Raw genomic sequence first — 23,697 nt, forward strand, 5'->3', positions numbered from 1 at the left:
TTACCAATATAAGGCAAAGCTTGAAAGCCAGAAGGCTTCCTTGGTAGTGGACACTCAGCTCTTATATTCTAAAGGCAGAAAAAGATAAGAATTGATTTCTTACTTGATTCTTGACTCAGGCAAATCAGGGTATTGATGGGGAAGGAATGACCCTAAGATTTGGAATGGGGACTTTGTGGTCAAAGCACTCGAAAATCTTAAATCCTCAGATTCTTCTGGGTCTGCACACAAGGGGCCTACTCCTCCCTATTGAAGGCCAGCTCTACCTACTCCCTGGAAAATGATGCAGAATGTCTGCTTTGCAAGACACATGCCATCCCCATCCACATCTGTCCAGTATATACCCACACCTCATGTCCCAGCTACCATATAAACTAGAGTCAATGACACCTCATGTCCCAGCTACCATATAAACTAGAGTCAATGCCACCTCATGTCCCAGCTACCATATAAACTAGAGTCAATATAACACCTGAGGAGGTGCTAGACCTGCTGAGGAGGAAAAAGTGCTGTAGGACCTAACTAAGGTATACTGGCAGGAGCTGAGAAAATATGTATGGAACTGGGACATGACAGGAGGGTACAGGATCAAGAACATAAACATAGGGGCACCTGGGTGGCTGAGTCAGTTAAGCATCTGACTCCTGATTTCATCTCAGGTTATGATCTCACAGTTTGTGAGTTCAAGCTCTGCATCTGGATCTGCGCTGACAGTGTGGAGCCTGCCTGGGATTCTCCTTCTCTCCCTCTCTCTCTCTGCCCCTCCCCCTCACACTCGCTCTGTCAAAATAAATGAATAAAACTAAAAAAGGAAGATAGAACATAAAGTTGGACAAGAAAGGATTTATCAATATAGGATCATTCTCCTGTCCTAGAACATTTAACATCTGTTTAACAACTGTCTCATAAAATTCCTAAAAATACAACAGTCAGTTCTTATAAGAGCTGATAAAAGTGAGCACATCACAGCTAGCACACTGGTGGCTAAGGATGATGGTAGGGACACTAGCACCAAACTGGGCTACCTGTTAGAATGGGAATGAAATGATCTCTACAAAGTAGGGGCCATGTGGCAGTGCTTAACTCTCAGAAGCAAGATGGGCTCAATTATAATGAGCTGCAAAGTCAGGGTAGCTCACAATGGGGACCCTGACTCAGAGAGCTATGGAGGTCTTTAAGGACAAGAAAAATGGTCAGCAATGCTCAATCAATAAAATCAAAAGAAACCAAGGGTGGATGGATGATGAAACTCCTGAGAGCATCTGCCTCAATAGAAAGTCCTGGTCTCTCCCCTATTTCCAAACCTGAGCCCCCTTTTAGGTTCATAATACCACAGCAAATGTTTATGATAATTCTCCCAGACTTATCCAAAGGGACCCGTGGGCATTTTGTCAGGTCACTGTATACAAGGGAAAGAGAAATACCAAGGCATTTTGAGGAACATTGGCTCTAGGATCTAATTTGACATTAATACCAGAGGATCCAAAACATTATGATGGTTCCCCTCTTGGGGAAGTTAATAATAAGTAATAAATGGTGTCCTGGCCAAGATCTCATAGTAGGTCCATTGGTTCCATGACTCATCCAGTGATCATTTTCCGGGTCACTAAACTTTATAGTTAGCAGAATTCCCACATTAGTTTCTTTCTTTTTTTTTTTTAATATTATTTATTTTTGGGAGAGTGCAAGTGGGGGAGGGGCAGAGAGAGGGAAACAGAGGATCTGAAGCGGGCTCTGCACTGACAGGCTGACAGCCGCAAGCCCGACGCAGGGCTCAAACTCATGAACTGCAATATCATGACCTGAGCCAAAGTTCGATGCTCAACCGACTGAGCCACCCAGGTGTCCTCCACATTAGTTTTTAGCCCACAGCATAAGAGCTATGGAAGTGGAAAAAGCCAAGTGGAAGCTCTGAAACTGTCCCTCTCACTCCACCTTGGCCAAGATAATACATTTTTAAAAATTCAATATTATGAATAAAAGCATATATTGTGAATATTTGAAAAAATATTATGTCACTATAAATATTGTAAATAAAATACAGTGTTGCCTGGAACAATGGCAGAAATTAAAGCTACCCTTAAAGACATAAAAGATACAGGGACTGTGATTCCCATTATATCCCTATATAATTCACTAGTCTGGCTCCTACAAACACCATAAATGTCCTAGAGGATGATGCTGACTACTGAACATGTATAAACTCATTTACTCTTGATGACAATCCCATGAGGTAATTGGTAATATTACCCCTGTTTTACAGTTGTGCTGAGACACAGGTAACGTGCCTAAGATCACACAACTGATGAGTGGCCATGTTTAAGTAGTTTTTACATTGCTTTTCCATACAGCGTTGCCCTTTAGATATCATGTACAAGATTTCTGATGTGTGGCCTGTCTAACACACACACACACACACACACACACACACACACACACACACACACACAACATGCACATAAAAGATAATTTACCATCCAGAATAAGTGCTCAAATACCTTCCTTTGTGGTTAAAGCTAGTACTTAATCCATGATGAGCCATGAAGTTGTGTCCCTGCCCTTTTGTTTTCAGGTGAAAATAAACAACATTTGTTCATCACATTCAAATTATTAACACCAGGAGGACACTAGCTTGGAGTGGATTCCAGGGGAATCCTAATTTGTGGTTACTGCTACCCAACTAGTTAATCCCCATATATCCCTCTGGGTCACAAAACATCCCATCCAACTACTTCATGAATAGAACCAAAAGTCAGGGTCAAACTGCCCTCTTGTGGTGAAAGATTGCTATCTGTTTGGTCTCAGAAGATCCAACCTGCAGCATCAGTGCCTTAATGGAGTTTTCCTACCACCTGAAGCCTTTCTTGAGCAACCAGAAGGGAAAAGAAAAGAAAATCCCAAATAGGCAGAGACAGGATGAGAAACAGGGACATGGTAACAGGAAGCTCGTCTCTCTAAAGTCTACCTACTGTTGAACTTTTGAGGAATATGGGGGACAGAACGTTAGTCCTTCCACGTGGAGGAAGATTGAACAGCCTCTTCCAACAATAGCTAAGAGCAAACCGGTTTTGCCTAAGTTCAAACACAGATGAAACAATATACTATTTTGCTTAAAACTGGGCTGATTTATACCCTATTATTGAAAACATGACCTTTAAATATAGTTTGCATTATTGTTTTATTAAATACATATCTCCCAGTTCAAGAATACTATTACATTACCTTAAGAGTTCCTCTGTGCCCTTCCAAATGGCATTCCTTTCCCACCAGAGAGTAATCACTGTCCTAAATTTTACCTTTGGAATCTCCTTTTCTTTAGGTTATATAAACATACATTTATAGGCTTGCCCTGAACGTGTAGCTCTGGTCAAGAATACATGGAAACCCATGGACCACATATCCAAATGTATAACATTTATAAAACAAGCTAGCAAAGCATTAAATTAAAAAATAAGTATGTTTTGTCTTTCTGCCTTGAAAAGTGAACCTTCCTAAAGACCTAGAAAGCCAGATGCAAATTTCTCTGATTACTAATGAGGTGGAGCATTTTTTGCTTCTTTATTGGCCATTTCTCTACTATGAAATGACTGTTTTGTAGTTTTTCTAATGCATTATTCATCTTTTTCCAATTGATTCTTATTAATTCATAGGAGGGCTTTACAAAGTCTAGATACTAACCCTTTGTGCAGTTACAGATTATGCAAATAACTGCTTCCAAGTTGGGCTTGCATTTTCTCTTTATGGAGTGTTCTGATGAACAGAAGTTCTAAATTTTAATGCAGTTGAGTTTAACCTTTCCTAAATGAGTTAATATTTGTAAGTTTGAAACAGTGTCTGACACATATTGCTTACTGTAATTTTTGTGTTATTTTCCTTTATGATGTGAACTTTTCATATCTATTTTTAAAAATTCCTATCTTGACATCATAAAAATATTTTCCTTATAATGTCTTCAAAAAAATTTGTCCTTCACATATGTTTTCAATCTACCTGACATGGGTTTTTTTAAATAACGGTTTTATTAACATATAATTCACATACTATAAAATTAATCTTTTTACAGTATATAATTCAGTGTCTTTAGTATATTCACAGAGCTGTCATGACTATGTAACTCTAGACCATTTTCATCACCCCAAAAAGAAACCCCATAGGCAATGACTTTAATATACAGCATACATATAACCAATGTTCTACACCAGTTTATTCTTTCCTCCAGTGATTTGTAACATTACCTTTGTCACAAATCAGATTTTCCTATGTGTGTGGATTTCTGTTAGATATCTCTGTTCTCTTCCATTGGTCTGTTTGTCCATCCCTGTACTAATATATGCTGTCTTAATTATTATTAAAGCAAGCTCTGTCCTTATGTTATCTTTTCTCATAAGTATCTTGATTTCTGTTGACATTTTGTACTTCCACATAAATTTTAGAAATAACTTGTCAATTTCTGCAGAAATCTCAGTTGAAAACCTAGTTAAAATTGTATTAAATCTATAAACCTGTTGAGGAAAATTGACATATTTACAATATTGACTCTTCTGTTCCATAAAAATGGTATTACTTTATTTCTTTAGGTTTTTAAAAAATACTTTAAAATTGTTTTCAATTTTTTCCTTAATTTTTGTTCTATTTCTCCCTAAATCTCTTACATTTTAGTTGTATCTTATTCCTTGAAACATCATTTTTTATACTATGGAAAATATGTTATGTTTATTTATTTCTGAGAGAGTGGGCGCACGTGCATGCATGCAAGCAAGTGGGGAGGGGCAGAGAGAGAGGGAGAGAGAGAGAGAGAGAGAGAGAGAGAGAGAGAATCCCAAGCAGGCCCCATGCTGTCAATGCAAAGCATGACTCGGGTCTCAAACTCATGAATTGTGAGATCATGACCTGAGCCGAAATCAAGATGTGGATGCTTAACCAACCGAGCCACCCAGGCACCCCGGAAGATGGTATCAGAGGGTATTTTTTTCTACCATTTGTTGCTGTTGTATTGCACATTGTTTTCATGTCTAACAACCCTTCCAAAATACATCTATGGAATCTTCTTGGGTTTTCTACAGGTATTAATTTATCTTTAAATAAGAGTTTTGTTTCCTTTTTTCCCCATCTTATAATTTTAATTTCCTTTTCATGCTTAGATGCATTGATTAGGTAGGTAGATAGTCAAAAATCAAAAATAGAACTACCCTATAACCCAGCAGTTGCATTACTAGGTATTTATCCAAGGGATACAGGTATGCTGTTTTGAAAGGGCACATGCACCCCAATGTTTATAACAGTGCCATCGACAATAGCCAAAGTATGGAAAGAGCCCAAATGTCCACTGACAGATGAATGGGTAAAGAAGATGTGGTATATACACATACAATGGAGTATTACTCGGCAATCAAAAAGAATGAAATCTTGCCATTTGCAACTACATAGATGGAACTAGAGGGTATTATGCTAAACAAAATTAGTCAGAGCAAGACAAGTATCATATGACTTCACTCATATGAGGAATTTAAGATACAAAACAGATGAACATAAGGGAAGGGAACCAAAAATAATATAAAAACAGGGAGGTGGACAAAACATAAGAGACTCTTAAATACAGAGAACAAACAGAGGGTTGCTGGAGGGATTGTGGGAGGATGGATGGGCTAAATGGGTAAGGAGCATTAAGGAAGACACTTGGGATGAGCACTGGGTGAGAGGATGAATCACTGGAATCCACTCCTGAAATCATTGTTGCACTATATGCTAACTTGGATGCAAATTTTTAAAATAAAATAAATAAATAAATATTCTTTTGTTTCTCCTTTGCAAAAAGTTTTTTCATAAATAGATGTTGGATTTTGTCAAATGCTTTTCCTGTGTCAAGTTACACGATCATACAATTCTGATTTTAATCTACTGTGACAAATTACAATTTTTGATCAAATCAAAGATTTCACCAATTATAAAGCATACCATTATGTGTTCCAATAAGGAAGGAAAAAACAACTATCCATTGAATATTCCAATTTAAGATACAATTAAGAAAAAACAATGGTGGGCATTTTAGAATTCATAAAAATACAAAGTAATTTATAAAGGTAAAACTGCCATGTATCCCTGGGGTTAAACATAGATGTGTGATACGTTCAATTTTTTAATATCTAATGGCTTTTAATTTGCTAATATTTTTGCATATTCATGATTGAGATTGGTTTTAATTTTTACTTCTGTACTTTCCATGAGATTTTGGTAATGAGCTTTCTTTTATGTGAAACTGGAATTTTTCTTGTTGAATGTTTAACAAAACTCACTAATAAAACTCTCTGGGCTTGGTGCTTTATTCGTGGGGAAGAGTTTTGACTATTAACTGAATTTTTTAAAGGTTATATGACCATGATTTATATATCTCGCTGAGCCTATTTACTACACTATTTTTTTCTAAGTCCTTTTATCAAAACTTTTCAAATTCATTAGCACATAACATTATTCAAATTTTCTCAATATTTTAAAATCAAGGCATAGGACTTTAACAGTTCTTATTGTTTACATCATCTTTTTTTCTAATCAAACTTGCCTAAGTTGTCAATTTTATTACTCTTTTTAAAAAAATGTTTATTATTTTGAGAGAGATAGGGCTAGCAGGGGAGGGAAAGAGAGGAAGAGAGAGAATCCCAAGCAGGCACCATGCTGTCAGCCTAGAGCCTGATGTGGGGCCTGATCTCACGAACTGTGAGATAATGACATGAGCTCAAGAGTCGGTTGCTTAACTAACCGAGCCACCCAGGTGCCCTGATTTTATCACTCTTTGAAGCCCAACTTTAGGCTTTCCTTATTTTCTCATGGTATGGTTCTTAATTTCTTATGTTGCCTTTATTATGTCCTTCTTTCAGTTGGAAGCTTAGCTCATGAATTTTCAGCCTCTTCTTTCCTAATATAAGCAAGGGAGGTAATACTTGCATTTTCTCCTAAATGCTTAGAAGATGCCACAAGTTTTTCTTTTCTCTTTCTCTTCCTTTTCTTTTTAACAGCACTAAGTACTTTTTTTTTATGTATATAAAACTTAATAACGAAAAATGACTTTCATTCTCATGGCACTTTTATACAAGAACTTAATAAAAGAAAAAAATTGAGAAGCTCTTGCTGTGAAAAAAGAACGATGCTGCTGCTCTGAAGGGATGAAATGTACTCTAGCGGCCTGGTTCCAACTGCTAACCTCGTTCCTCATTGTCATTTTCTAGAATGAGAAGCATGGTGCTGTGCATACACTCATTCAAAGATGTTAGAGTCCTTAACAAAGCTCCTTCGGTATCCATCACTATTAATACCATTTAGATGTTTTCCTCCTCGTGTAACTGTGCCTATCAATAGCTTCCTAGAGTTTCTTTGTATTCTCTAGCGTCACTCTGTAGATAACCAGTCCAAGTTGCCCAAAGCGAAAGGGTTATCAGTGCAAAAGCCATTATGGGTTGGTCAGGTTTACAAAGAGCTCTGGATTCACAGCTCCTATTAAGGTTGCTGTGCAGACCCCTGAGCCTTGGGTTTCGAAAGTCTTTCTCTTTGGGTGGTTCCTTTTTACGCGTCATCTTTGCACAGGGGCCATGCTGATCTTCTCTGTATCATTCCAATGTTAGTATATGTGCTGCCGAAGTGAGCACTGGGTGGTTCCTTTTTAAAGCAGGGAGGCTCAGGTGCTAAAGAACATCTTGACTAATGATGATTCGTTACCTGCCATGAGGTCACCTCCCCTGTGTGCCTGCTCTGCTCCCCACAAGTTTCTATTTGTAATATTTTCATTAAGTTCCGAATTATGTCCTAACCTCTGTTATAATTTCCTCTTTCATCTGAGTTATTTACACCTCACAGGGTTGGGTTTTTAATATTTATTATTTTCTTTATATTTTTTTATCCTAACTATACACATAGATGTTCTGATAGCTTTCTTATTACTTCACAGTGAATGAGTGCCTCAGTCCCCTTTGCCCCAGCCTTAGTCTCCAGGGCTCTGTTATGAGAGTAGATGAGGTTTTGTCCTACACAGGTGAGTGGTGTTAAGTAAAAACAAATCCAGACTTAGGTACAGAAAGACTTTATTGGAAAAGATTGTGGAAATAAGGAGAATGCTCTGACCATAAGATCTGCAATTGTCTCAAAGATCAGGTGGAACAGAGCTTTTTATAGAAAGGAGTATATAAACAATGAATGAAAAATCCGAGTGTGAAGGAGATAAGCAGGTGACATAATGGGACAGTTGATCAGGGAAAGTCTTTTAGTGATCAGTTAATTTGTGCGAGGTGTCACTCAGGAGAGACTATTCCACATCCAGTGCAGGCTCAAGCTGAGGGTGGATTAAAATTCAGGGGCTTATGCAGGGAGAAGCCTAAAGTTTGATCAAGTCATTAGAGGGTATTTTGTCCAGATTGGTCTTTGGGAACAAAGAGATCAACTAACCATTTATGAGACAAAGAACGGGAATTTGGAGATCTGGGTCTAGCTTTGTCACAGGTGAACAAAGTCATATGGGAAAAGATGGTTCTTTGCAATAAGCCATTGCCTGGAATAAAACAGGAAGGAGGAACCAAATTGCTAACTGTTTTCTAGGAGCACAGCGTTCATTAAATTGTCGGTAGCCAGGTTACCCACAGGCAAAAGACAGGGAGATGGGTTGGGCACTGTTTTACATGTCACACAACTACCTCTCTACCTTTAGCATGTCCTGAATGGGAGTATCTTTTCTGGCATTGGTGTGGGGAATGACAAGTGTACAGGGTGTCTACTCCAATAATACATTCATAGAAGCCATGACCACAGTGTTACCAGGACAGCCTCAAAGTTATATTTAGTCCTAAAGTTATATTTAACTTCCTCACTGGTTACTTTGCCTAGACCCAAGGTTGAACTTGTGTGTCCCTTCTCCCCAGTAGACCAGGTATGACAGTAACTTGGGCACCCATATCCAACAAAGCCATGAAAGTTTGTGTCCCTCCTTTCCTTTAGATCTCCAGAAAATTCCAACAGCGATATTGGGTCTATGGTCCTTTTGGAAGAGAGAGACCATGGCCCCATCTTTAAGAATTTTTCTCCTTAAAACAACTTAGATCTGGGTAGAAGGGAAAGGTAGGCAGGAACCTGGAGATGAAAGACACAGACACCCATTGTTTTTTGTCCTCCCAAAGCCATGTGCTGGACAGCAAAATCATCACTGCCCATACCCCCATTTCAACTTTGAGGACTTCTTATCCAATAGCCATGTCCACAAAATGATGGCCAAGAGAAGCTGCTAAATACAGTCTTTATGAATTATTCCATACATTCTTTATGAATAGTTCAATATGTACATTGTCATTTTTCTATAACACCTTAAATGGTAAAAACAGGCAATTTCAAAAAAAAATTTCTCTCAGGTAAGGATAAATAATAGTCTACCAGCTTATGGCTAGAACTTTTCATTCTTCTCTCTCTGGGTTAATTGTATTGAATAGGGTTCAGTACTTTGAATATTACTTTGTGAGTTCCTTATCTTCTATCTCATGCTAGTGTCTAAAAGTAAAATGATTTTAAGTGATGCCAGAGAGAATAAACCTAACATTTTAAATATTTATTAGTATGGAGAACATTTAACTTTAAAAATTAATGACTGTATAAATTTTACTTTAGAGTTAAAATGTGCCTCTAAGCAGTATTTTTCAAGAACTGTGGAAGAGCTTGATTATGATGGGAATGACAAGCAGAATCTGAGACTACTGTTCTTGCACTTTCTTAAACTCAGGATAGTAACAGATTGTAGGAAATGGAGCTCAGGATATTCTGAAAAATGTAGCCTCAGGAGACAGAACCAGTTACAATGTGGAATACATTTCAACTCCAGCTTTCTAGTAGAAATAATCAGTAGGTTCGAGGAGAACCAAAAGTTGGATGCATAATCATACTTGGTAATACTGACACAAATGTTAGCAATAACAAAGTAAGGTGGAATGCATAAAATGATAAAGTAACTAATGTAGTAGAATTATGTTCTTGTCAGATTAGAACACAGGAATAAAGGTTGACAGGTTAACAAGTCAGAACCAGGACCTTCAGATACATAAAAAGGAAGAGAAGGAACTGATGACTCAGGGAACATACTTCACCACACAAATTAGGAAGGAAAAAGCAGGTCAAAAGCTATGAAAAAGGATAGTTCAGGATGAAGAAAAATGTTGTCGTAATAGCATGGGAATTCTACAGAGAAGACAATTTCTTAGTAGAAACACATGTGGAGATGAACTAGAATGGGTATGAGGTTCCGGAAAATGAGGAATGTTTCCATAAAAGTGATCTAATCTCTCATCCGGCCACATGCTTCTTAAAAGAAACATGGCTTCAGAAACTTTCCTGGCCCAAGCTCCAAATGTATTTAATGTCATCTCTGAAGAGGCAGAAGGGCATCGGTTTAAATTGAAATGTCCCATATCTCTGCACTTACCACCTCTCCTCTGGCTTAAGGGATATTTTGATTTGTAAAAAGACTGTAGAAATTTGATAAGAATAAAGATAGAAATGTCACAATAGAATTTTAAAGTACATCTGTTTAATTATAACCATTAATGCAATATCTGCCTCAATAATTTAATTCTGGTAATAAAAAAAATGATAGTATAATGATGGTTTAAAGCTGTTTCAATTCCAATTTTTAGAGGCTTATTTATCAAGAGTGAAAATAGAGACTATTAAAAAATAGCTAAAAAGTTAACGTGTCCTAGTGCTTAATGTTTCTGTAACTGTTGGTAAGGCTTACATCTAAATTTGATGCAGAATTCTTAATGGCACTGAAATAGTTCTTTTCTCAGACACAGGGTACATACTGGTACTATGAATCTGGAAGAGACTGGCTATGGGTACCACTCCTTGTCTTCAGCTGTGACTGCGCAATATCAGCAAGTGCACTTTGTATCTTTTCCAGAAGCATGTCCCCTCGATAAACAACATCCTCCAGACATGTAGCAGCTTCGTGGTTTTCTTCTTCCAGCTTATACAAGCTAGCAGCCTTTGTAAGACACAAATTTAAAATCTTTTGAGAGAAAAACTTGTCGTGAAAGCTAAGAAGGTAAAACAACCACAACAACAACAACAACAACAACAACAACAACAACAACAAAACTGTAGAAGTATTTACATTTAAATCTGGATGACTCTGCAAACATTATGATAGATTTTTTTGGTGGCAGAAATTCTAAAATCAGATAACTTTTAAGAGTTTTCCCTGAATGAATTATTTAAAAGAATGAAAATTTCAAATCTCCAGATGTCTACATGTGACTCTCTTCCATACTGCTTTGGGACACTACTATGCTACTCCACATCCAGAATGCCACCCTCCTCTTATTCTCTGCTAGGAAAAGAGCCAAATAGAGGAAAACAGAAAGTTTCCTTATAACTCAAAATTAGACAACTATATGTATTCAGCAAGGTCTTTAACAGACTGCAATACTTCACAATGAACAAAACTTCCATTTTAAAATTTAACCTCGGGGCACCAGGTGGCTCAGCTGGTTGAGCATCCAAACTTCGGCTCAGGTCATGATCTCACGGTTTGTGGGTTCGAGCCCTGCATCAGCTCTCTGCTGTGTCAGCACACAGCACAGCTTGCTTCAGACCTTCTGTCTCCCTCCCTCTCTCTGCCCCTCCCCTGCTCATGCTCTCTCTCTCTCTCCCTCTCTTGAAAATAAACATTAAAAAAATAAAATTAAAAATTAAAAAAATATTAATCTTAAGGACACTTTGAATATTATAACAAAAAATGTTAAATCTCCTTTGGGGCACTTGGTTGGATCAGTCAGAGCAGCATGTGACTCTTGATCTCGAGGTCATGAGTTCAAGCCCCACACTGGGTACAGAGATTACTTTAAAAAATAAATCTTAAAAAAAATCTATCACCTTTAATTGAAATTCTCTACTAGCAAATTTCTGAAAGGAAAAGAGATTTTTACCTGTAATGCAGCTGTAGATTCTTCACTGGGTAATGAATCTATCAAAACATCAATGTCTTTTGCTGTTCGTGCAATCAGTGCCGCAAAAAGCTGGGCATATTCTAAAGAAAGATATTACTAATTTAGAGTATTAGGGAATCTCAGGTTTTCAGAAACAGAAACTAAATTCAAGGCTAATAAAACCAGGAAATTTCATAAACTTTTTCTGTACTGGGCTTCAAATGATTAAATTTTAACACACCAATCCCGTTACATATTTGAGAATTAGCTTTACTATTAACTCAAATTGGGAATTAAACATAATCATTTCATTTTTTAGGACAATATGCCAGTCACTTGAATGAAGGAATCTGTAAATGGGATGCCTTCTTTATGAAGGTCCCTCAAGTGAAATTCAGGTAAAATCACACACATTCATTTCTAAAGGAGTAACCATCCGTTATTTGACATGAACAGAAATATGAGATGTAATATAAATTGACTGTAACAAATTCATTTATTTTATAACAAAATTTGCAGTAATATTCTCAAACAACCAGATTTTAAGAAAGCCATAATGAAGCTATATTTCTCAATAAGTTTAATTTTAAAGGATCACAATATATGAGGGTCAAACTAAGAGAAGCCAAGAAAATCTATAATCTATTTACCTTCTGTAGGATTAGCTGGCTGATCTTTGTTAATTGCTGTCTGAATATTACTAAAAGAGGCAGGAGGGCCACACTGCTGCAACACTCCAATGGCATTACAAAACTGATCTGCAAGCTTGAAGCCAAAGAAAATGTATCAGCGTTAGAAAGGATTTATCAGTTTTAAAGACGGTGACTGGTAATAGCAACAAAAATAAGTTTCTGTAATAACGATCTCTAAACAAGGGAATAAAACAGGAACAATTTTGGATAAAATTAGCCAGTTATTTACAATGATTAAATGTTTTAATCACACAAAGAAACTAGGTTTGGTGTCAATGTAGTTGAAACAGATAAAAAGAAACACAAAATAATCTTTCTTTTCTTTCCAAGGTAGTAGAATGATAAGAGAAATATACGCCAATATTTGTTACAAGCATAAATAAGGACTTTTTTGGGCAGTGGTGGGAAACGGCAAATTTGACTGGCAAATATCTAAATATGGCCGTAGGACAAATTTTAAAATGTGTGACTCATATAAAGTATATGATCCCTTTTTTGAGACTAAAGTAGGTACAAGTATAAAGAAATAGCAGGAAAAATACTTCACCTTAAGAAGTCTTAAGGTCATTGATGGATGAATGGATAAAGAAATTGTGGTACACACACCAACAGGAACACTATTTGTTCATTAAAAAAAAAGGGAAATCTTGCCATTTGCAACATGAATTGACCTTGAGGGCACTACGCTAAGTGAAATAAGTCAGAGAAAAAGAAATATTACATGATCTTAGTTATATATGGAATCTAAACAAAGCAAAAACTGAGCTCATACACAGAGGACAGACTGGTGGTTATCAGAGGAGAGGTGGGGGTGAAGGTGAGCAAAATAAGGGAAGGGGGTCAAAAGGTATGAACTTCCAGTTATAAAATAAGTAAGTTAAGATGTATAGTATGGTGACTACAGTTAATACTGTACTGTATATTTGAAAGTTGCTAATCTTAGAAGTTCTCATCACAAGAAAAAAATTTAACTTTGTAACTACATATGGTGACATGTTAACTAAACTAATTGTGATCATTTCACAATACGCACAAATACCATTATGTTGTACACCTGAAGCTAATGTTATATGTCAATTATACCTCAATTAAAAAAAAAAAAAAAAGACTATCCCTTAAGTATTCAGAAATGTTTTTCTCCATGACTCAAGTTGTAAACTCAGTGTTCTAAAAGTATTCCTTAAGTTTTCAGGACCGAGAATACCAATTCCTCACTATCTCCAAACTTAAGACTCCTATCTTCCCCCACCAACTTCCCTCAATAGTCCTGACCTTTTGAACCTCAATTCCTTTTTTTGTTAATGTTTGAGAAAGCGCGTAAGCGGGGGAGGGGCAGACAGAGAGGGGAACAGAGGATCCAAAGCCACCTCTGTGCTGACAAGCAGGGAGCTGATGCGGGGCTCTAACTCCCCAACCGTGAGGTTATCACCTGAGCTCAACAGACTAAGCCACACAGGTGCCACCTGAACCTCAATTCCTTACTTCCAATCAGCGAATGGCCATTTCCACTAAGTTTCTCTACCATTATTTAAATGACCAAACTTGGGGTGCCTGGGTGGCTCAGTCAGTTGAGTGTCTGACTTCAGCTCAGGTCATGATCTCTGGGTACATGAGTTCGAACCCCGCATCGGGCTCACTGCTGTCAGTACAGAGCCTGCTTCGAATCTTTGGTTCCCCTTTCTCTCTGCCCCTCCCCAGCTTGTGCGCTCTCAAAAATAAATAAACATCAAAAAAAAAAAAAAAAAAAAAAAAGAAGAAGAAGAAAAAGAAGAAAGAAAGCATTAAAAAAAAAAAAAAAAAAAAAAAAGCCAGAGCCCCAAATCAACTGTTTCCTTTGTTTAATATGTAATTTGCATTAAGAATCTCCTAGTTAGGCAGGTCCTCACCACTCCAGGAACTATCCAAAATGACCAAACGGAAGAATTCCCCTCAGAAGAATCTCCAGGAAATAACAACAGCTAATGAACTGATCAAAAAGGATTTAAATAATATAACAGAAAGTGAATTTAGAATAATAGTCATAAAATTAATCGCTGGGCTTGAAAACAGTATACAGGACAGCAGAGAATCTCTTGCCACAGAGATCAAGGGACTAAGGAATAGTCATGAGGAGCTGAAAAGTGCTTTAAACGAAATGCAAAACAAAATGGAAACGACAACAGCTCGGATTGAAGAGGCAGAGGAGAGAATAAGTGAACTAGAAGATAAAGTTATGGAGAAAGAGGAAGCTGAAAGAAAGAGAGATAAAAAAATCCAGGAGTATGAGGGGAAAATTAGAGAACTAAGTGATACACTAAAAAGAAATAATATACGCATAATTAGTATCCCAGAGGAGGAAGAGAGAGGGAAAGGTGCTGAAGGGGTACTTGAAGAAATTATAGCTGAGAACTTCCCTGAACTGGGGAAGGAAAAAGGCATTGAAATCCAAGAGGCACAGAGAACTCCCTTCAGATGTAACTTGAATCGATCTTCTGCACGACATATCATAGTGAAACTGGCAAAATACAAGGATAAAGAGAAAATTCTGAAAGCAGCAAGGGATAAACGTGCCCTCACATATAAAGGGAGACCTATAAGACTCGTGACTGATCTCTCCTTTGAAACTTGGCAGGCCAGAAAGGCTTGGCACGATATCTACAGTGTGCTAAACAGAAAAAATATGCAGCCGAGAATCCTTTATCCAGCAAGTCTGTCATTTAGAATAGAAGGAGAGATAAAGGTCCTCCCAAACAAACAAAAACTGAAGGAATTTGTCACCACGAAACCAGCCCTACAAGAGATCCTAAGGGGGATCCTGTGAGACGAAGTACCAGAGACATCACTACAAGCATAAAACATACAGACATCACAATGACTCTAAACCCGTATCTTTCTATAATAACACTGAATGTAAATGGATTAAATGTGCCAACTAAAAGACATAGGGTATCAGAATGGATAAAAAAACAAGACCCATCTATTTGCTGTCTACAAGAGACTCATTTTAGATCTGAGGACACCTTTAGATTGAGAGTGAGGGGATGGAGAACTATTTATCATGCTCCTGGAAGCCAAAAGAAAGCTGGAGTAGCCATACTTATATCAGACAAACTAGACTTTAAATTAAAGGCTGTAACAAGAGATGAAGAAGGGCATTATATAATAATCACAGGGTCTATCCATCAGGAAGAGCTAACTATTATAAATGTCTATGCGCCAAATACCGGAGCCCCCAGATATATAAAACAATTACTCATAAACATAAGCAACCTTATTGATAAGAATGTGGTCATTGCAGGGGACTTTAACACCCCACTTACAGAAATGGATAGATCATCTAGACACACAGTCAATAAAGAAACAAGGGCCCTGAATGATACATTGGATCAGATGGACTTGACAGATATATTTAGAACTCTGCATCCCAAAGCAACAGAATATACTTTCTTCTCGAGTGCACATGGAACATTCTCCAAGATAGATCATATACTGGGTCACAAAACAGCCCTTCATAAGTTTACAAGAATTGAAATTATACCATGCATACTTTCAGACCAAAATGCTATGAAGCTTGAAATCAACCACAGGAAAAAGTCTGGAAAACCTCCAAAAACATGGAGGTTAAAGAACACCCTACTAACGAATGAGTGGGTCAACCAGGCAATTAGAGAAGAAATTAAAAAATATATGGAAACAAACGAAAATGAAAATACAACAATCCAAACGCTTTGGGACGCAGCGAAGGCAGTCCTGAGAGGAAAATACATTGCAATCCAGGCCTATCTCAAGTAACAAGAAAAATCCCAAATACAAAATCTAACAGCACACCTAAAGGAAATAGAAGCAGAACAGCAAAGGCAGCCTAAACCCAGCAGAAGAAGAGAAATAATAAAGATCAGAGCAGAAATAAACAATATAGAATCTAAAAAAACTGTAGAGCAGATCAACGAAACCAAGAGTTGGTTTTTTGAAAAAATAAACAAAATTGACAAACCTCTAGCCGGGCTTCTCAAAAAGAAAAGGGAGATGACCCAAATAGATAAAATCATGAATGAAAATGGAATTATTACAACCAATCCCTCAGAGATACAAACAATTATCAGGGAATACTATGAAAAATTATATGCCAACAAATTGGACAACCTGGAAGAAATGGACAAATTCCTAAACACCCACACTCTTCCAAAACTCAATCAGGAGGAAATAGAAAGCTTGAACAGACCCATAACCAGCGAAGAAATTGAATCAGTTATCAAAAATCTCCCAACAAATAAGAGTCCAGGACCAGATGGCTTCCCAGGGGAGTTCTACCAGACGTTTAAAGCAGAGATAATACCTATCCTTCTCAAGCTATTCCAAGAAATAGAAAGGGAAGGACAACTTCCAGACTCATTCTATGAAGCCAGTATTACTTTGATTCCTAAACCAGACAGAGACCCAGTAAAAAAAGAGAACTACAGGCCAATATCTCTGATGAATATGGATGCAAAAATTCTCAATAAGATACTAGCAAATCGAATTCAACAGCATATAAAAAGAATTATTCACCATGATCAAGTGGGATTCATTCCTGGGATGCAGGGCTGGTTCAACATTCGCAAATCGATCAATGTGATACATCACATTAACAAAAAAAAAGAGAAGAACCATATGATCCTGTCAATCGATGCAGAAAAGGCCTTTGACAAAATCCAGCACCCTTTCTTAATAAAAACCCTTGAGAAAGTCGGGATAGAAGGAACATACTTAAAGATCATAAAGGCCATTTATGAAAAGCCCACAGCTAACATCATCCTCAACGGGGAAAAACTGAGAGCTTTTTCCCTGAGATCAGGAACACGACAGGGATGCCCACTGTCACCGTTGCTGTTTAATATAGTGCTGGAAGTTCTAGCATCAGCAATCAGACAACAAAAGGAAATCAAAGGCATCAAAATGGCAAAGATGAAGTCAAGCTTTCGCTTTTTGCAGATGACATGATATTATACATGGAAAATCCGATAGACTCCACCAAAAGTCTGCTAGAACTGATACATGAATTCAGCAAAGTTGCAGGATACAAAATCAATGTGCAGAAATCAGTTGCATTCTTATACACTAACAATGAAGCAACAGAAAGACAAATGAAGAAACTGATCCCATTCACAATTGCACCAAGAAGCATAAAATACCTAGGAATAAATCTAACCAAAGATGTAAAAGATCTGTATGCTGAAAATTATAGAAAGCTTATGCAGGTAATTGAAGAAGATACAAAGAAATGGAAAGACATTCCCTGCTCATGGATTGGAAGAATAAATATTGTCAAAATGTCAATACTACCCAAAGCTATCTACACATTCAATGCAATCCCAATCAAAATTGCACCACCATTCTTCTCGAAACTAGAACAAGCAATCCTAAAATTCATATGGAACCACAAAAGGCCCCGAATAGCCAAAGTAATTTTGAAGAAGAAGACCAAAGCAGGAGGCATCACAATCCCAGACTTTAGCCTCTACTACAAAGCTGTCATCATCAAGACAGCATGGTATTGGCATAAAAACAGACACATAGACCAATGGAATAGAATAGAAACCCCAGAACTAGACCCACAAACGTATGGCCAACTCATCTTTGACAAAGCAGGAAAGAACATCCAATGGAAAAAAGACAGTCTCTTTAACAAATGGTGCTGGGAGAACTGGACAGCAACATGCAGAAGGTTGAAACTAGACCACTTTCTCACACCATTCACAAAAATAAACTCAAAATGGATAAAGGACCTGAATGTGAGACAGGAAACCATCAAAACCTTAGAGGAGAAAGCAGGAAAAGACCTCTCTGACCTCAGCCGTAGCAATCTCTTACTCGGCACATCCCCAAAGGCAAGGGAATTAAAAGCAAAAGTGAATTACTGGGACCTTATGAAGATAAAAAGCTTCTGCACAGCAAAGGAAACAATCAACAAAACTAAAAGGCAACCAACGGAATGGGAAAAGATATTTGCAAATGACACATCGGACAAAGGGCTAGTATCCAAAATCTATAAAGAGCTCATCAAACTCCACACCCGAAAAACAAATAACCCAGTGAAGAAATGGGCAGAAAACATGAATAGACACTTCTCTAAAGAAGACATCCGGATGGCCAACAGGCACATGAAAAGATGTTCAACGTCGCTCCTTATCAGGGAAATACAAATCAAAACCACACTCAGATACCACCTCACGCCAGTCAGAGTGGCCAAAATGAAGAAATCAGGAGACTATAGATGCTGGAGAGGATGTGGAGAAACAGGAACCCTCCTGCACTGTTGGTGGGAATGCAAATTGGTGCAGCCGCTCTGGAAAGCAGTGTGGAGGTTCCTCAAAAAATTAAAAATAGATCTACCCTATGACCCAGCAATAGCACTGCTGGGAATTTATCCAAGGGATACAGGAGTGCTGATGTATAGGGGCACTTGTACCCCAATGTTTATAGCAGCACTCTCAACAATAGCCAAATCATGGAAAGAGCCTAAATGTCCATCAACTGATGAATGGATAAAGAAATTGTGGTTTATATACACAATGGAGTACTACGTGGCAATGAGAAAGAATGAAATATGGCCCTTGGTAGCAACGTGGATGGAACTGGAGAGTGTGATGCTAAGTGAAATAAGCCATACAGAGAAAGACAGATACCATATGGTTTCACTCTTATGTGGATCCTGAGAAACGTAACAGAAACCCATGGGGGAGGGGAAGGAAAAAAAAAAAAAAAAAAAGAGGTTAGAGTGGGAGAGAGCCAGAGCATAAGAGACTGTTAAAAACTGAGAACAAACTGAGGGTTGATGGGGGGTGGGAGGGAGGGGAGGGTGGATGATGGGTATTGAGGAGGGCACCTTTTGGGATGAGCACTGGGTGTTGTATGGAAACCAATTTGACAGTAAATTTCATATATTAAATAAATAAATAAATAAAATTTATAGAAGACATATTAAAAAAAAAAAAAAAAAAGAATCTCCTAGTTAGCCAGTCTAATTTCAAACTCTTAGGTTCCCTTCATCTTCAAGTCTTTCTGTTACTATTTCCCTTTTCCTTCTATCATTGCTGCTGCCTTAGTTCAGTCAATTATCTCACATCAGTACTGTTACAACAATCTCCTTGTTTTCTGCTTCACTATGTTATTTTACCCTGCTTAAAAATTTTGAGCTCATCCCATCATGGCCTTTAAGATTCATCTCCAACGATTCAGGCTGTTTCAAAGCTTTCAACAATCGAAGTCATCTCTACTTATTCATTTTCTACTACTCCTTCATATATACCTAACTAGTGATAAATTCACTCCGGACTATACTGTTTTTCTCATGTTTTGGTACTTGTAATGGAGCCATAGCAAGGGCTCAGAAACTGTACAAATGTGGATTCTAATTCTGGTTCTAGCAACCTGAATAGGGTTTATTTTCCATTTTTAAATTAGGGACATTCTCACATTACAACACTGTTTGGCAGAATAGAGAAGATGAACACACACAAAATTATTCAACACAGTGGCTATCTCTTCTGTCCTTCAAAAGCTCTCAAGATCCACTGATTCAACAAATATTTGTCGAAAATCCACTCTATGACAACCGCTGTATATAAACATTGTAGTGATACAGTAAACAAGAGACGTAGTTTCTGCCCTCACAGAGTTCTCAGAGTGTAAAACATGTTATTTTAATAATAATTATTATTCAGATCAATGCCAATCTCTTAGCTATTTAGCTCATAGCACTCTTCCAACTTTCAGCTTAAGACAGTTGATTCATTATAAATACCTAATCACATGCTACTTTTGCATTATCTAAATGTCTCTTGAGTATCTGACATCTTTCTAATTAGGCTGTAAACTCCTTAAGGAGTCTTTCTTTGTAAACATGAGAGTGCTTGCATACATAGTAGGCATTCACACTAGTTAACCTAGAGGTTTCTCTCCAAAATCCAATTATCAGCATGCCTACCCTGGAGTTAAGGCCATATTCACTTTGCCCTATCATCCTTCCAGTTATAAGACATGCATGAATATGCAACATTTCTCCTAAAATAACATTTCTACCCAGCAGCATCATTGCAATTGGATTTTCAAAAGCTTCAAAGTAATATCTCCCAGAGGGACGCTGGCCGGCAGCCCAGACAAGTCACCGTAAAGTAGAATTTATCCTGGTGAATTTATCAACATTTAGGGGCTGGCCCTCTCAGTCCTAAAAGGTCTCATTTTACGCACTAGTAGACCAGTTTCTCACAAGCAGATTCACACCCCTGACGTGTACGAAGATTGATGGAGTAAGAATAATCCCAAGTTCTTAGCTTCCAGTGTGGACAAAACTGGCAAAGGACCAGATACTTTGATTTTCCAGTCAACATATCATCTCTACACAGACAGTTTACCTGTCTGTCTATTATAAATAGAATGACAATGAGAAATATAACTACCGATGAGAAATTGTTTAACTCTTAACGGCAATGAGTATACGAATCCTGTAGTTTGCATATTCAGTACTTGCCAGTTAGGCACAATAGGAAAAATAATCAGAAGGATCAAAGTAAGGGGGATGATTTGGCCCTTAACAGGAAGTAGGCTTTTTGAGACACATTAAAGATGACTTAAATAAATCGGAACCTATCCAAGGACTAGAAGATTCACTTTCATAAAGATGTCAGTTTTCCCCAAACTAATTTACGCTAGGGAGTCGCCAAGAGATGGAATCAGACTCTTTGTCCATAGGAAGCAACTAAGATAAAACAAAACTTCTCACGTCACCATCACTCCCCCTTCAATCTGAAAAGTCCTCGCGAAGGAATACTCTTGGCTGACATTTAATGAAAAAGATCCAAAAATCAAGAGCACTGGTTTTCCTCTGCGGCTCAAAACCGATAAGAGAAAAAGAAGCTTCTGCGGCTTGTCCCCTTTCCCCCGAAAGACAAGGGATCTCGTAAGCACTGCTGACAATAAAAGAAAACTGCTCCCAGAGAACAGGACAGGGCCGTGACGCCTAAGTGTCCTGGTAGAGAGATGCTCGACTTTTCAGGCGAAAGAGGCTGCTTGCTTCCTCCCTCAGCCCTCCGCAACGCGGGCAGCCGCCCTCAAACCTCCCAGAACGCCGCTCCGCCTCACGCCGTCGCCACCGGCGCTTTTTGCGGAAGCCCTGCCTCAGTTCGCTCCCCACTTGCGGGGTTGTTTTTCAGGCCCCTTTTGCTCTCTTGCTTCACCTTAGGAAAGGAGAAGACAGAGACTAATAGACCCAAATTGCTCACCGAGTTCACCGCGTCCTGCAGCTGTGTGAGACGATCCGCCATGTTCCTCCCGTAAGCTAAGGAGGCTAATGCAGCTGCTCGTCCGCGATTGGGCAGCTTCAGGACGCGTCGGGCCAATCACGGGGCAGCATTCTTGGAAGGGGTGGAGTCGAGAGGAACTCCACGCCCCACGAAGAGGGAGGGTGGGACTTTCCGGAGACTTTAGTTAGGCTAGCTCCAGCCGCGGAGCTCTGCTCCGAGCAGTTTGAGTAATTTCACCATTGTTCCGAGTCCGTTCGTTTTTGGGTCCAACAGACTGTTCTTGAGGCTTTGGGGTTTTAGACACTTTGGGGAGATTGTTAGATTCTGCGGTTTTAAAAGTAATTTTCCTTATCCTCCCTTGTATTCATTTTAAGGCATTGCCTTGAATACTTGCGTTAAGTTGCTTTGGTTTTCCAGATGGCCCACAATACATGTACACAGCAGGCAACTCAAAAATATTTGGGGGGTCGCGATACCGATTTTAACTTCAAAAAAATCCAAATTAAAATTCACCAGGCCATCTTGGCTGCGTTAGCGTGCCTTCTCTGTTGCCTTTGGGGGGGGGGGGGGGGGGCGAGCGCTACCTAAGTTGGAGACTGGGTGCGTGGTTTAATTCTCAGTGTGGGTGTGCTGGGTGAGCTGACACACATGGGCTGGAAAGCGTCCGAAACAATTAAATACTAAATCGAGCTGTATTGACTGTGTTGGAAGAGTATGGATGGAAAGGGAAGGTTTCCATGGGCAAAGGTGAGGCGGAAGAGGAGCATTTGGAGTTAAGAGGTAAGGTTTGACTGTAGGTAACTAATAAGCACCTCGTTCGTGTGACAGAGAGGAACAGAAGGTTAGTGGAGTGGAGAGTGGAGGTTCCTGGAAAACAAGCCTTACGTGTAGGTAGAGCAGGGGCAATTTTTAAACAGATACGGTATGCAATTTAGACTTAGCCTCGACATCTATTGAGGGTTTAAGTGTGAAGGAAGGTAGTAGAAACTTGGTATCTGGGAAGCCTGGCTGGCTGAGTCCGAGGTGTGTGTGACTCTTTATTTTTGTTTGTTTTTTAATGTTTATTAAGTTTTGAGAGAGTGGCACACACAGTGCAAGCCTGGGAGGGGCACAGAGAGAGGGAGACACAGATTGCGAAGAAGGCTCCAGGCTCTGAGCTGTCAGCACAGCTGACACCACCAACCCTGAGATCATGACTTGAGCCAAAGTCCAATGCTTAACGGACTGAGCCACCCGGGGGGCCCCATGTGTGACTCTTAATATCCGGGTTCTGAATTTGAACCGCATGTTGGGTGTAGAGATTACTTAAAGAAAGACAGAGAGAAACTTGGTATCTAAGAAAAGTTGTAGCCTGAGGATAGTCTGGCAACAAGTGAGCCTGGAATCAGCAAATGACTGGTATGTGGACTTGAGACAACCTCATACACCTTCCTTCTTGGGCTGATTGTTCCTGATTACCCTACTGGAGTTGGGAGAGGGTGGGGGAAATTATACTTTGAGAACTCAGCTTGTTGGATTTACCCCACCCCTAGCTGGGATGCTCTACTTCTGCTTCACCACTACTTCTCCTCAATCCCCAATCTACATACCTGCTGGGACCTAATTAGGAACCTCTCCAGGTAAGGCACTTCCCCCCATAATGGGATTACAAGAGATAACTCTAATTTGTTTTAATTGTAATGTAGGATATTCTTGTGACTGACCTTTTCTTCTCACCCTCAGTTGAGAGTGTACCTTATTGAATGCTTGCCATGTACCAAGAAGTATGTTAGGTGCTAGGTTTGAATAAGCCAGGGG

The 23,697-nt window shown here is 38.7% G+C and overlaps 1 protein-coding gene and 1 non-coding gene across 4 annotated transcripts; both read right to left on the reverse strand.

Moving 5' to 3' along the window:
• Window positions 1–7,525: 7,525 nt before the first annotated feature.
• Window positions 7,526–7,637, reverse strand: LOC128775146 (U6 spliceosomal RNA). The gene has a single exon (XR_008419797.1). It is a non-coding gene; the product is annotated as a U6 spliceosomal RNA (small nuclear RNA).
• A 415-nt stretch (window positions 7,638–8,052) lies between these two features.
• Window positions 8,053–21,954, reverse strand: MED21 (mediator complex subunit 21). 3 transcript variants are annotated; one of them, XM_019452287.2, is made up of 4 exons: window positions 21,880–21,954; window positions 12,599–12,713; window positions 11,949–12,049; window positions 8,053–11,005 (listed from the first exon to the last, which is right to left on the reverse strand). In XM_019452287.2, exons 1-4 carry the CDS (start codon window positions 21,919–21,921, stop codon window positions 10,829–10,831), a joined length of 435 nt encoding a protein of 144 aa, XP_019307832.1. In that variant the 5' UTR covers window positions 21,922–21,954; the 3' UTR covers window positions 8,053–10,828. The 3 variants fall into 3 exon arrangements, with proteins under 3 accessions (XP_019307832.1, XP_019307831.1, XP_019307833.1); XM_019452286.2 differs by having other exon boundaries at window positions 8,053–11,029; XM_019452288.1 differs by lacking the exon at window positions 8,053–11,005 and having other exon boundaries at window positions 11,998–12,065.
• Between the last annotated feature and the right edge of the window lie 1,743 nt (window positions 21,955–23,697).

Source organism: Panthera pardus, unplaced genomic scaffold, assembly GCF_024362965.1.
Source record: "Panthera pardus isolate Hobbes unplaced genomic scaffold, ASM2436296v1 HiC_scaffold_6, whole genome shotgun sequence".
NCBI lineage: Eukaryota > Metazoa > Chordata > Mammalia > Carnivora > Felidae > Panthera > Panthera pardus.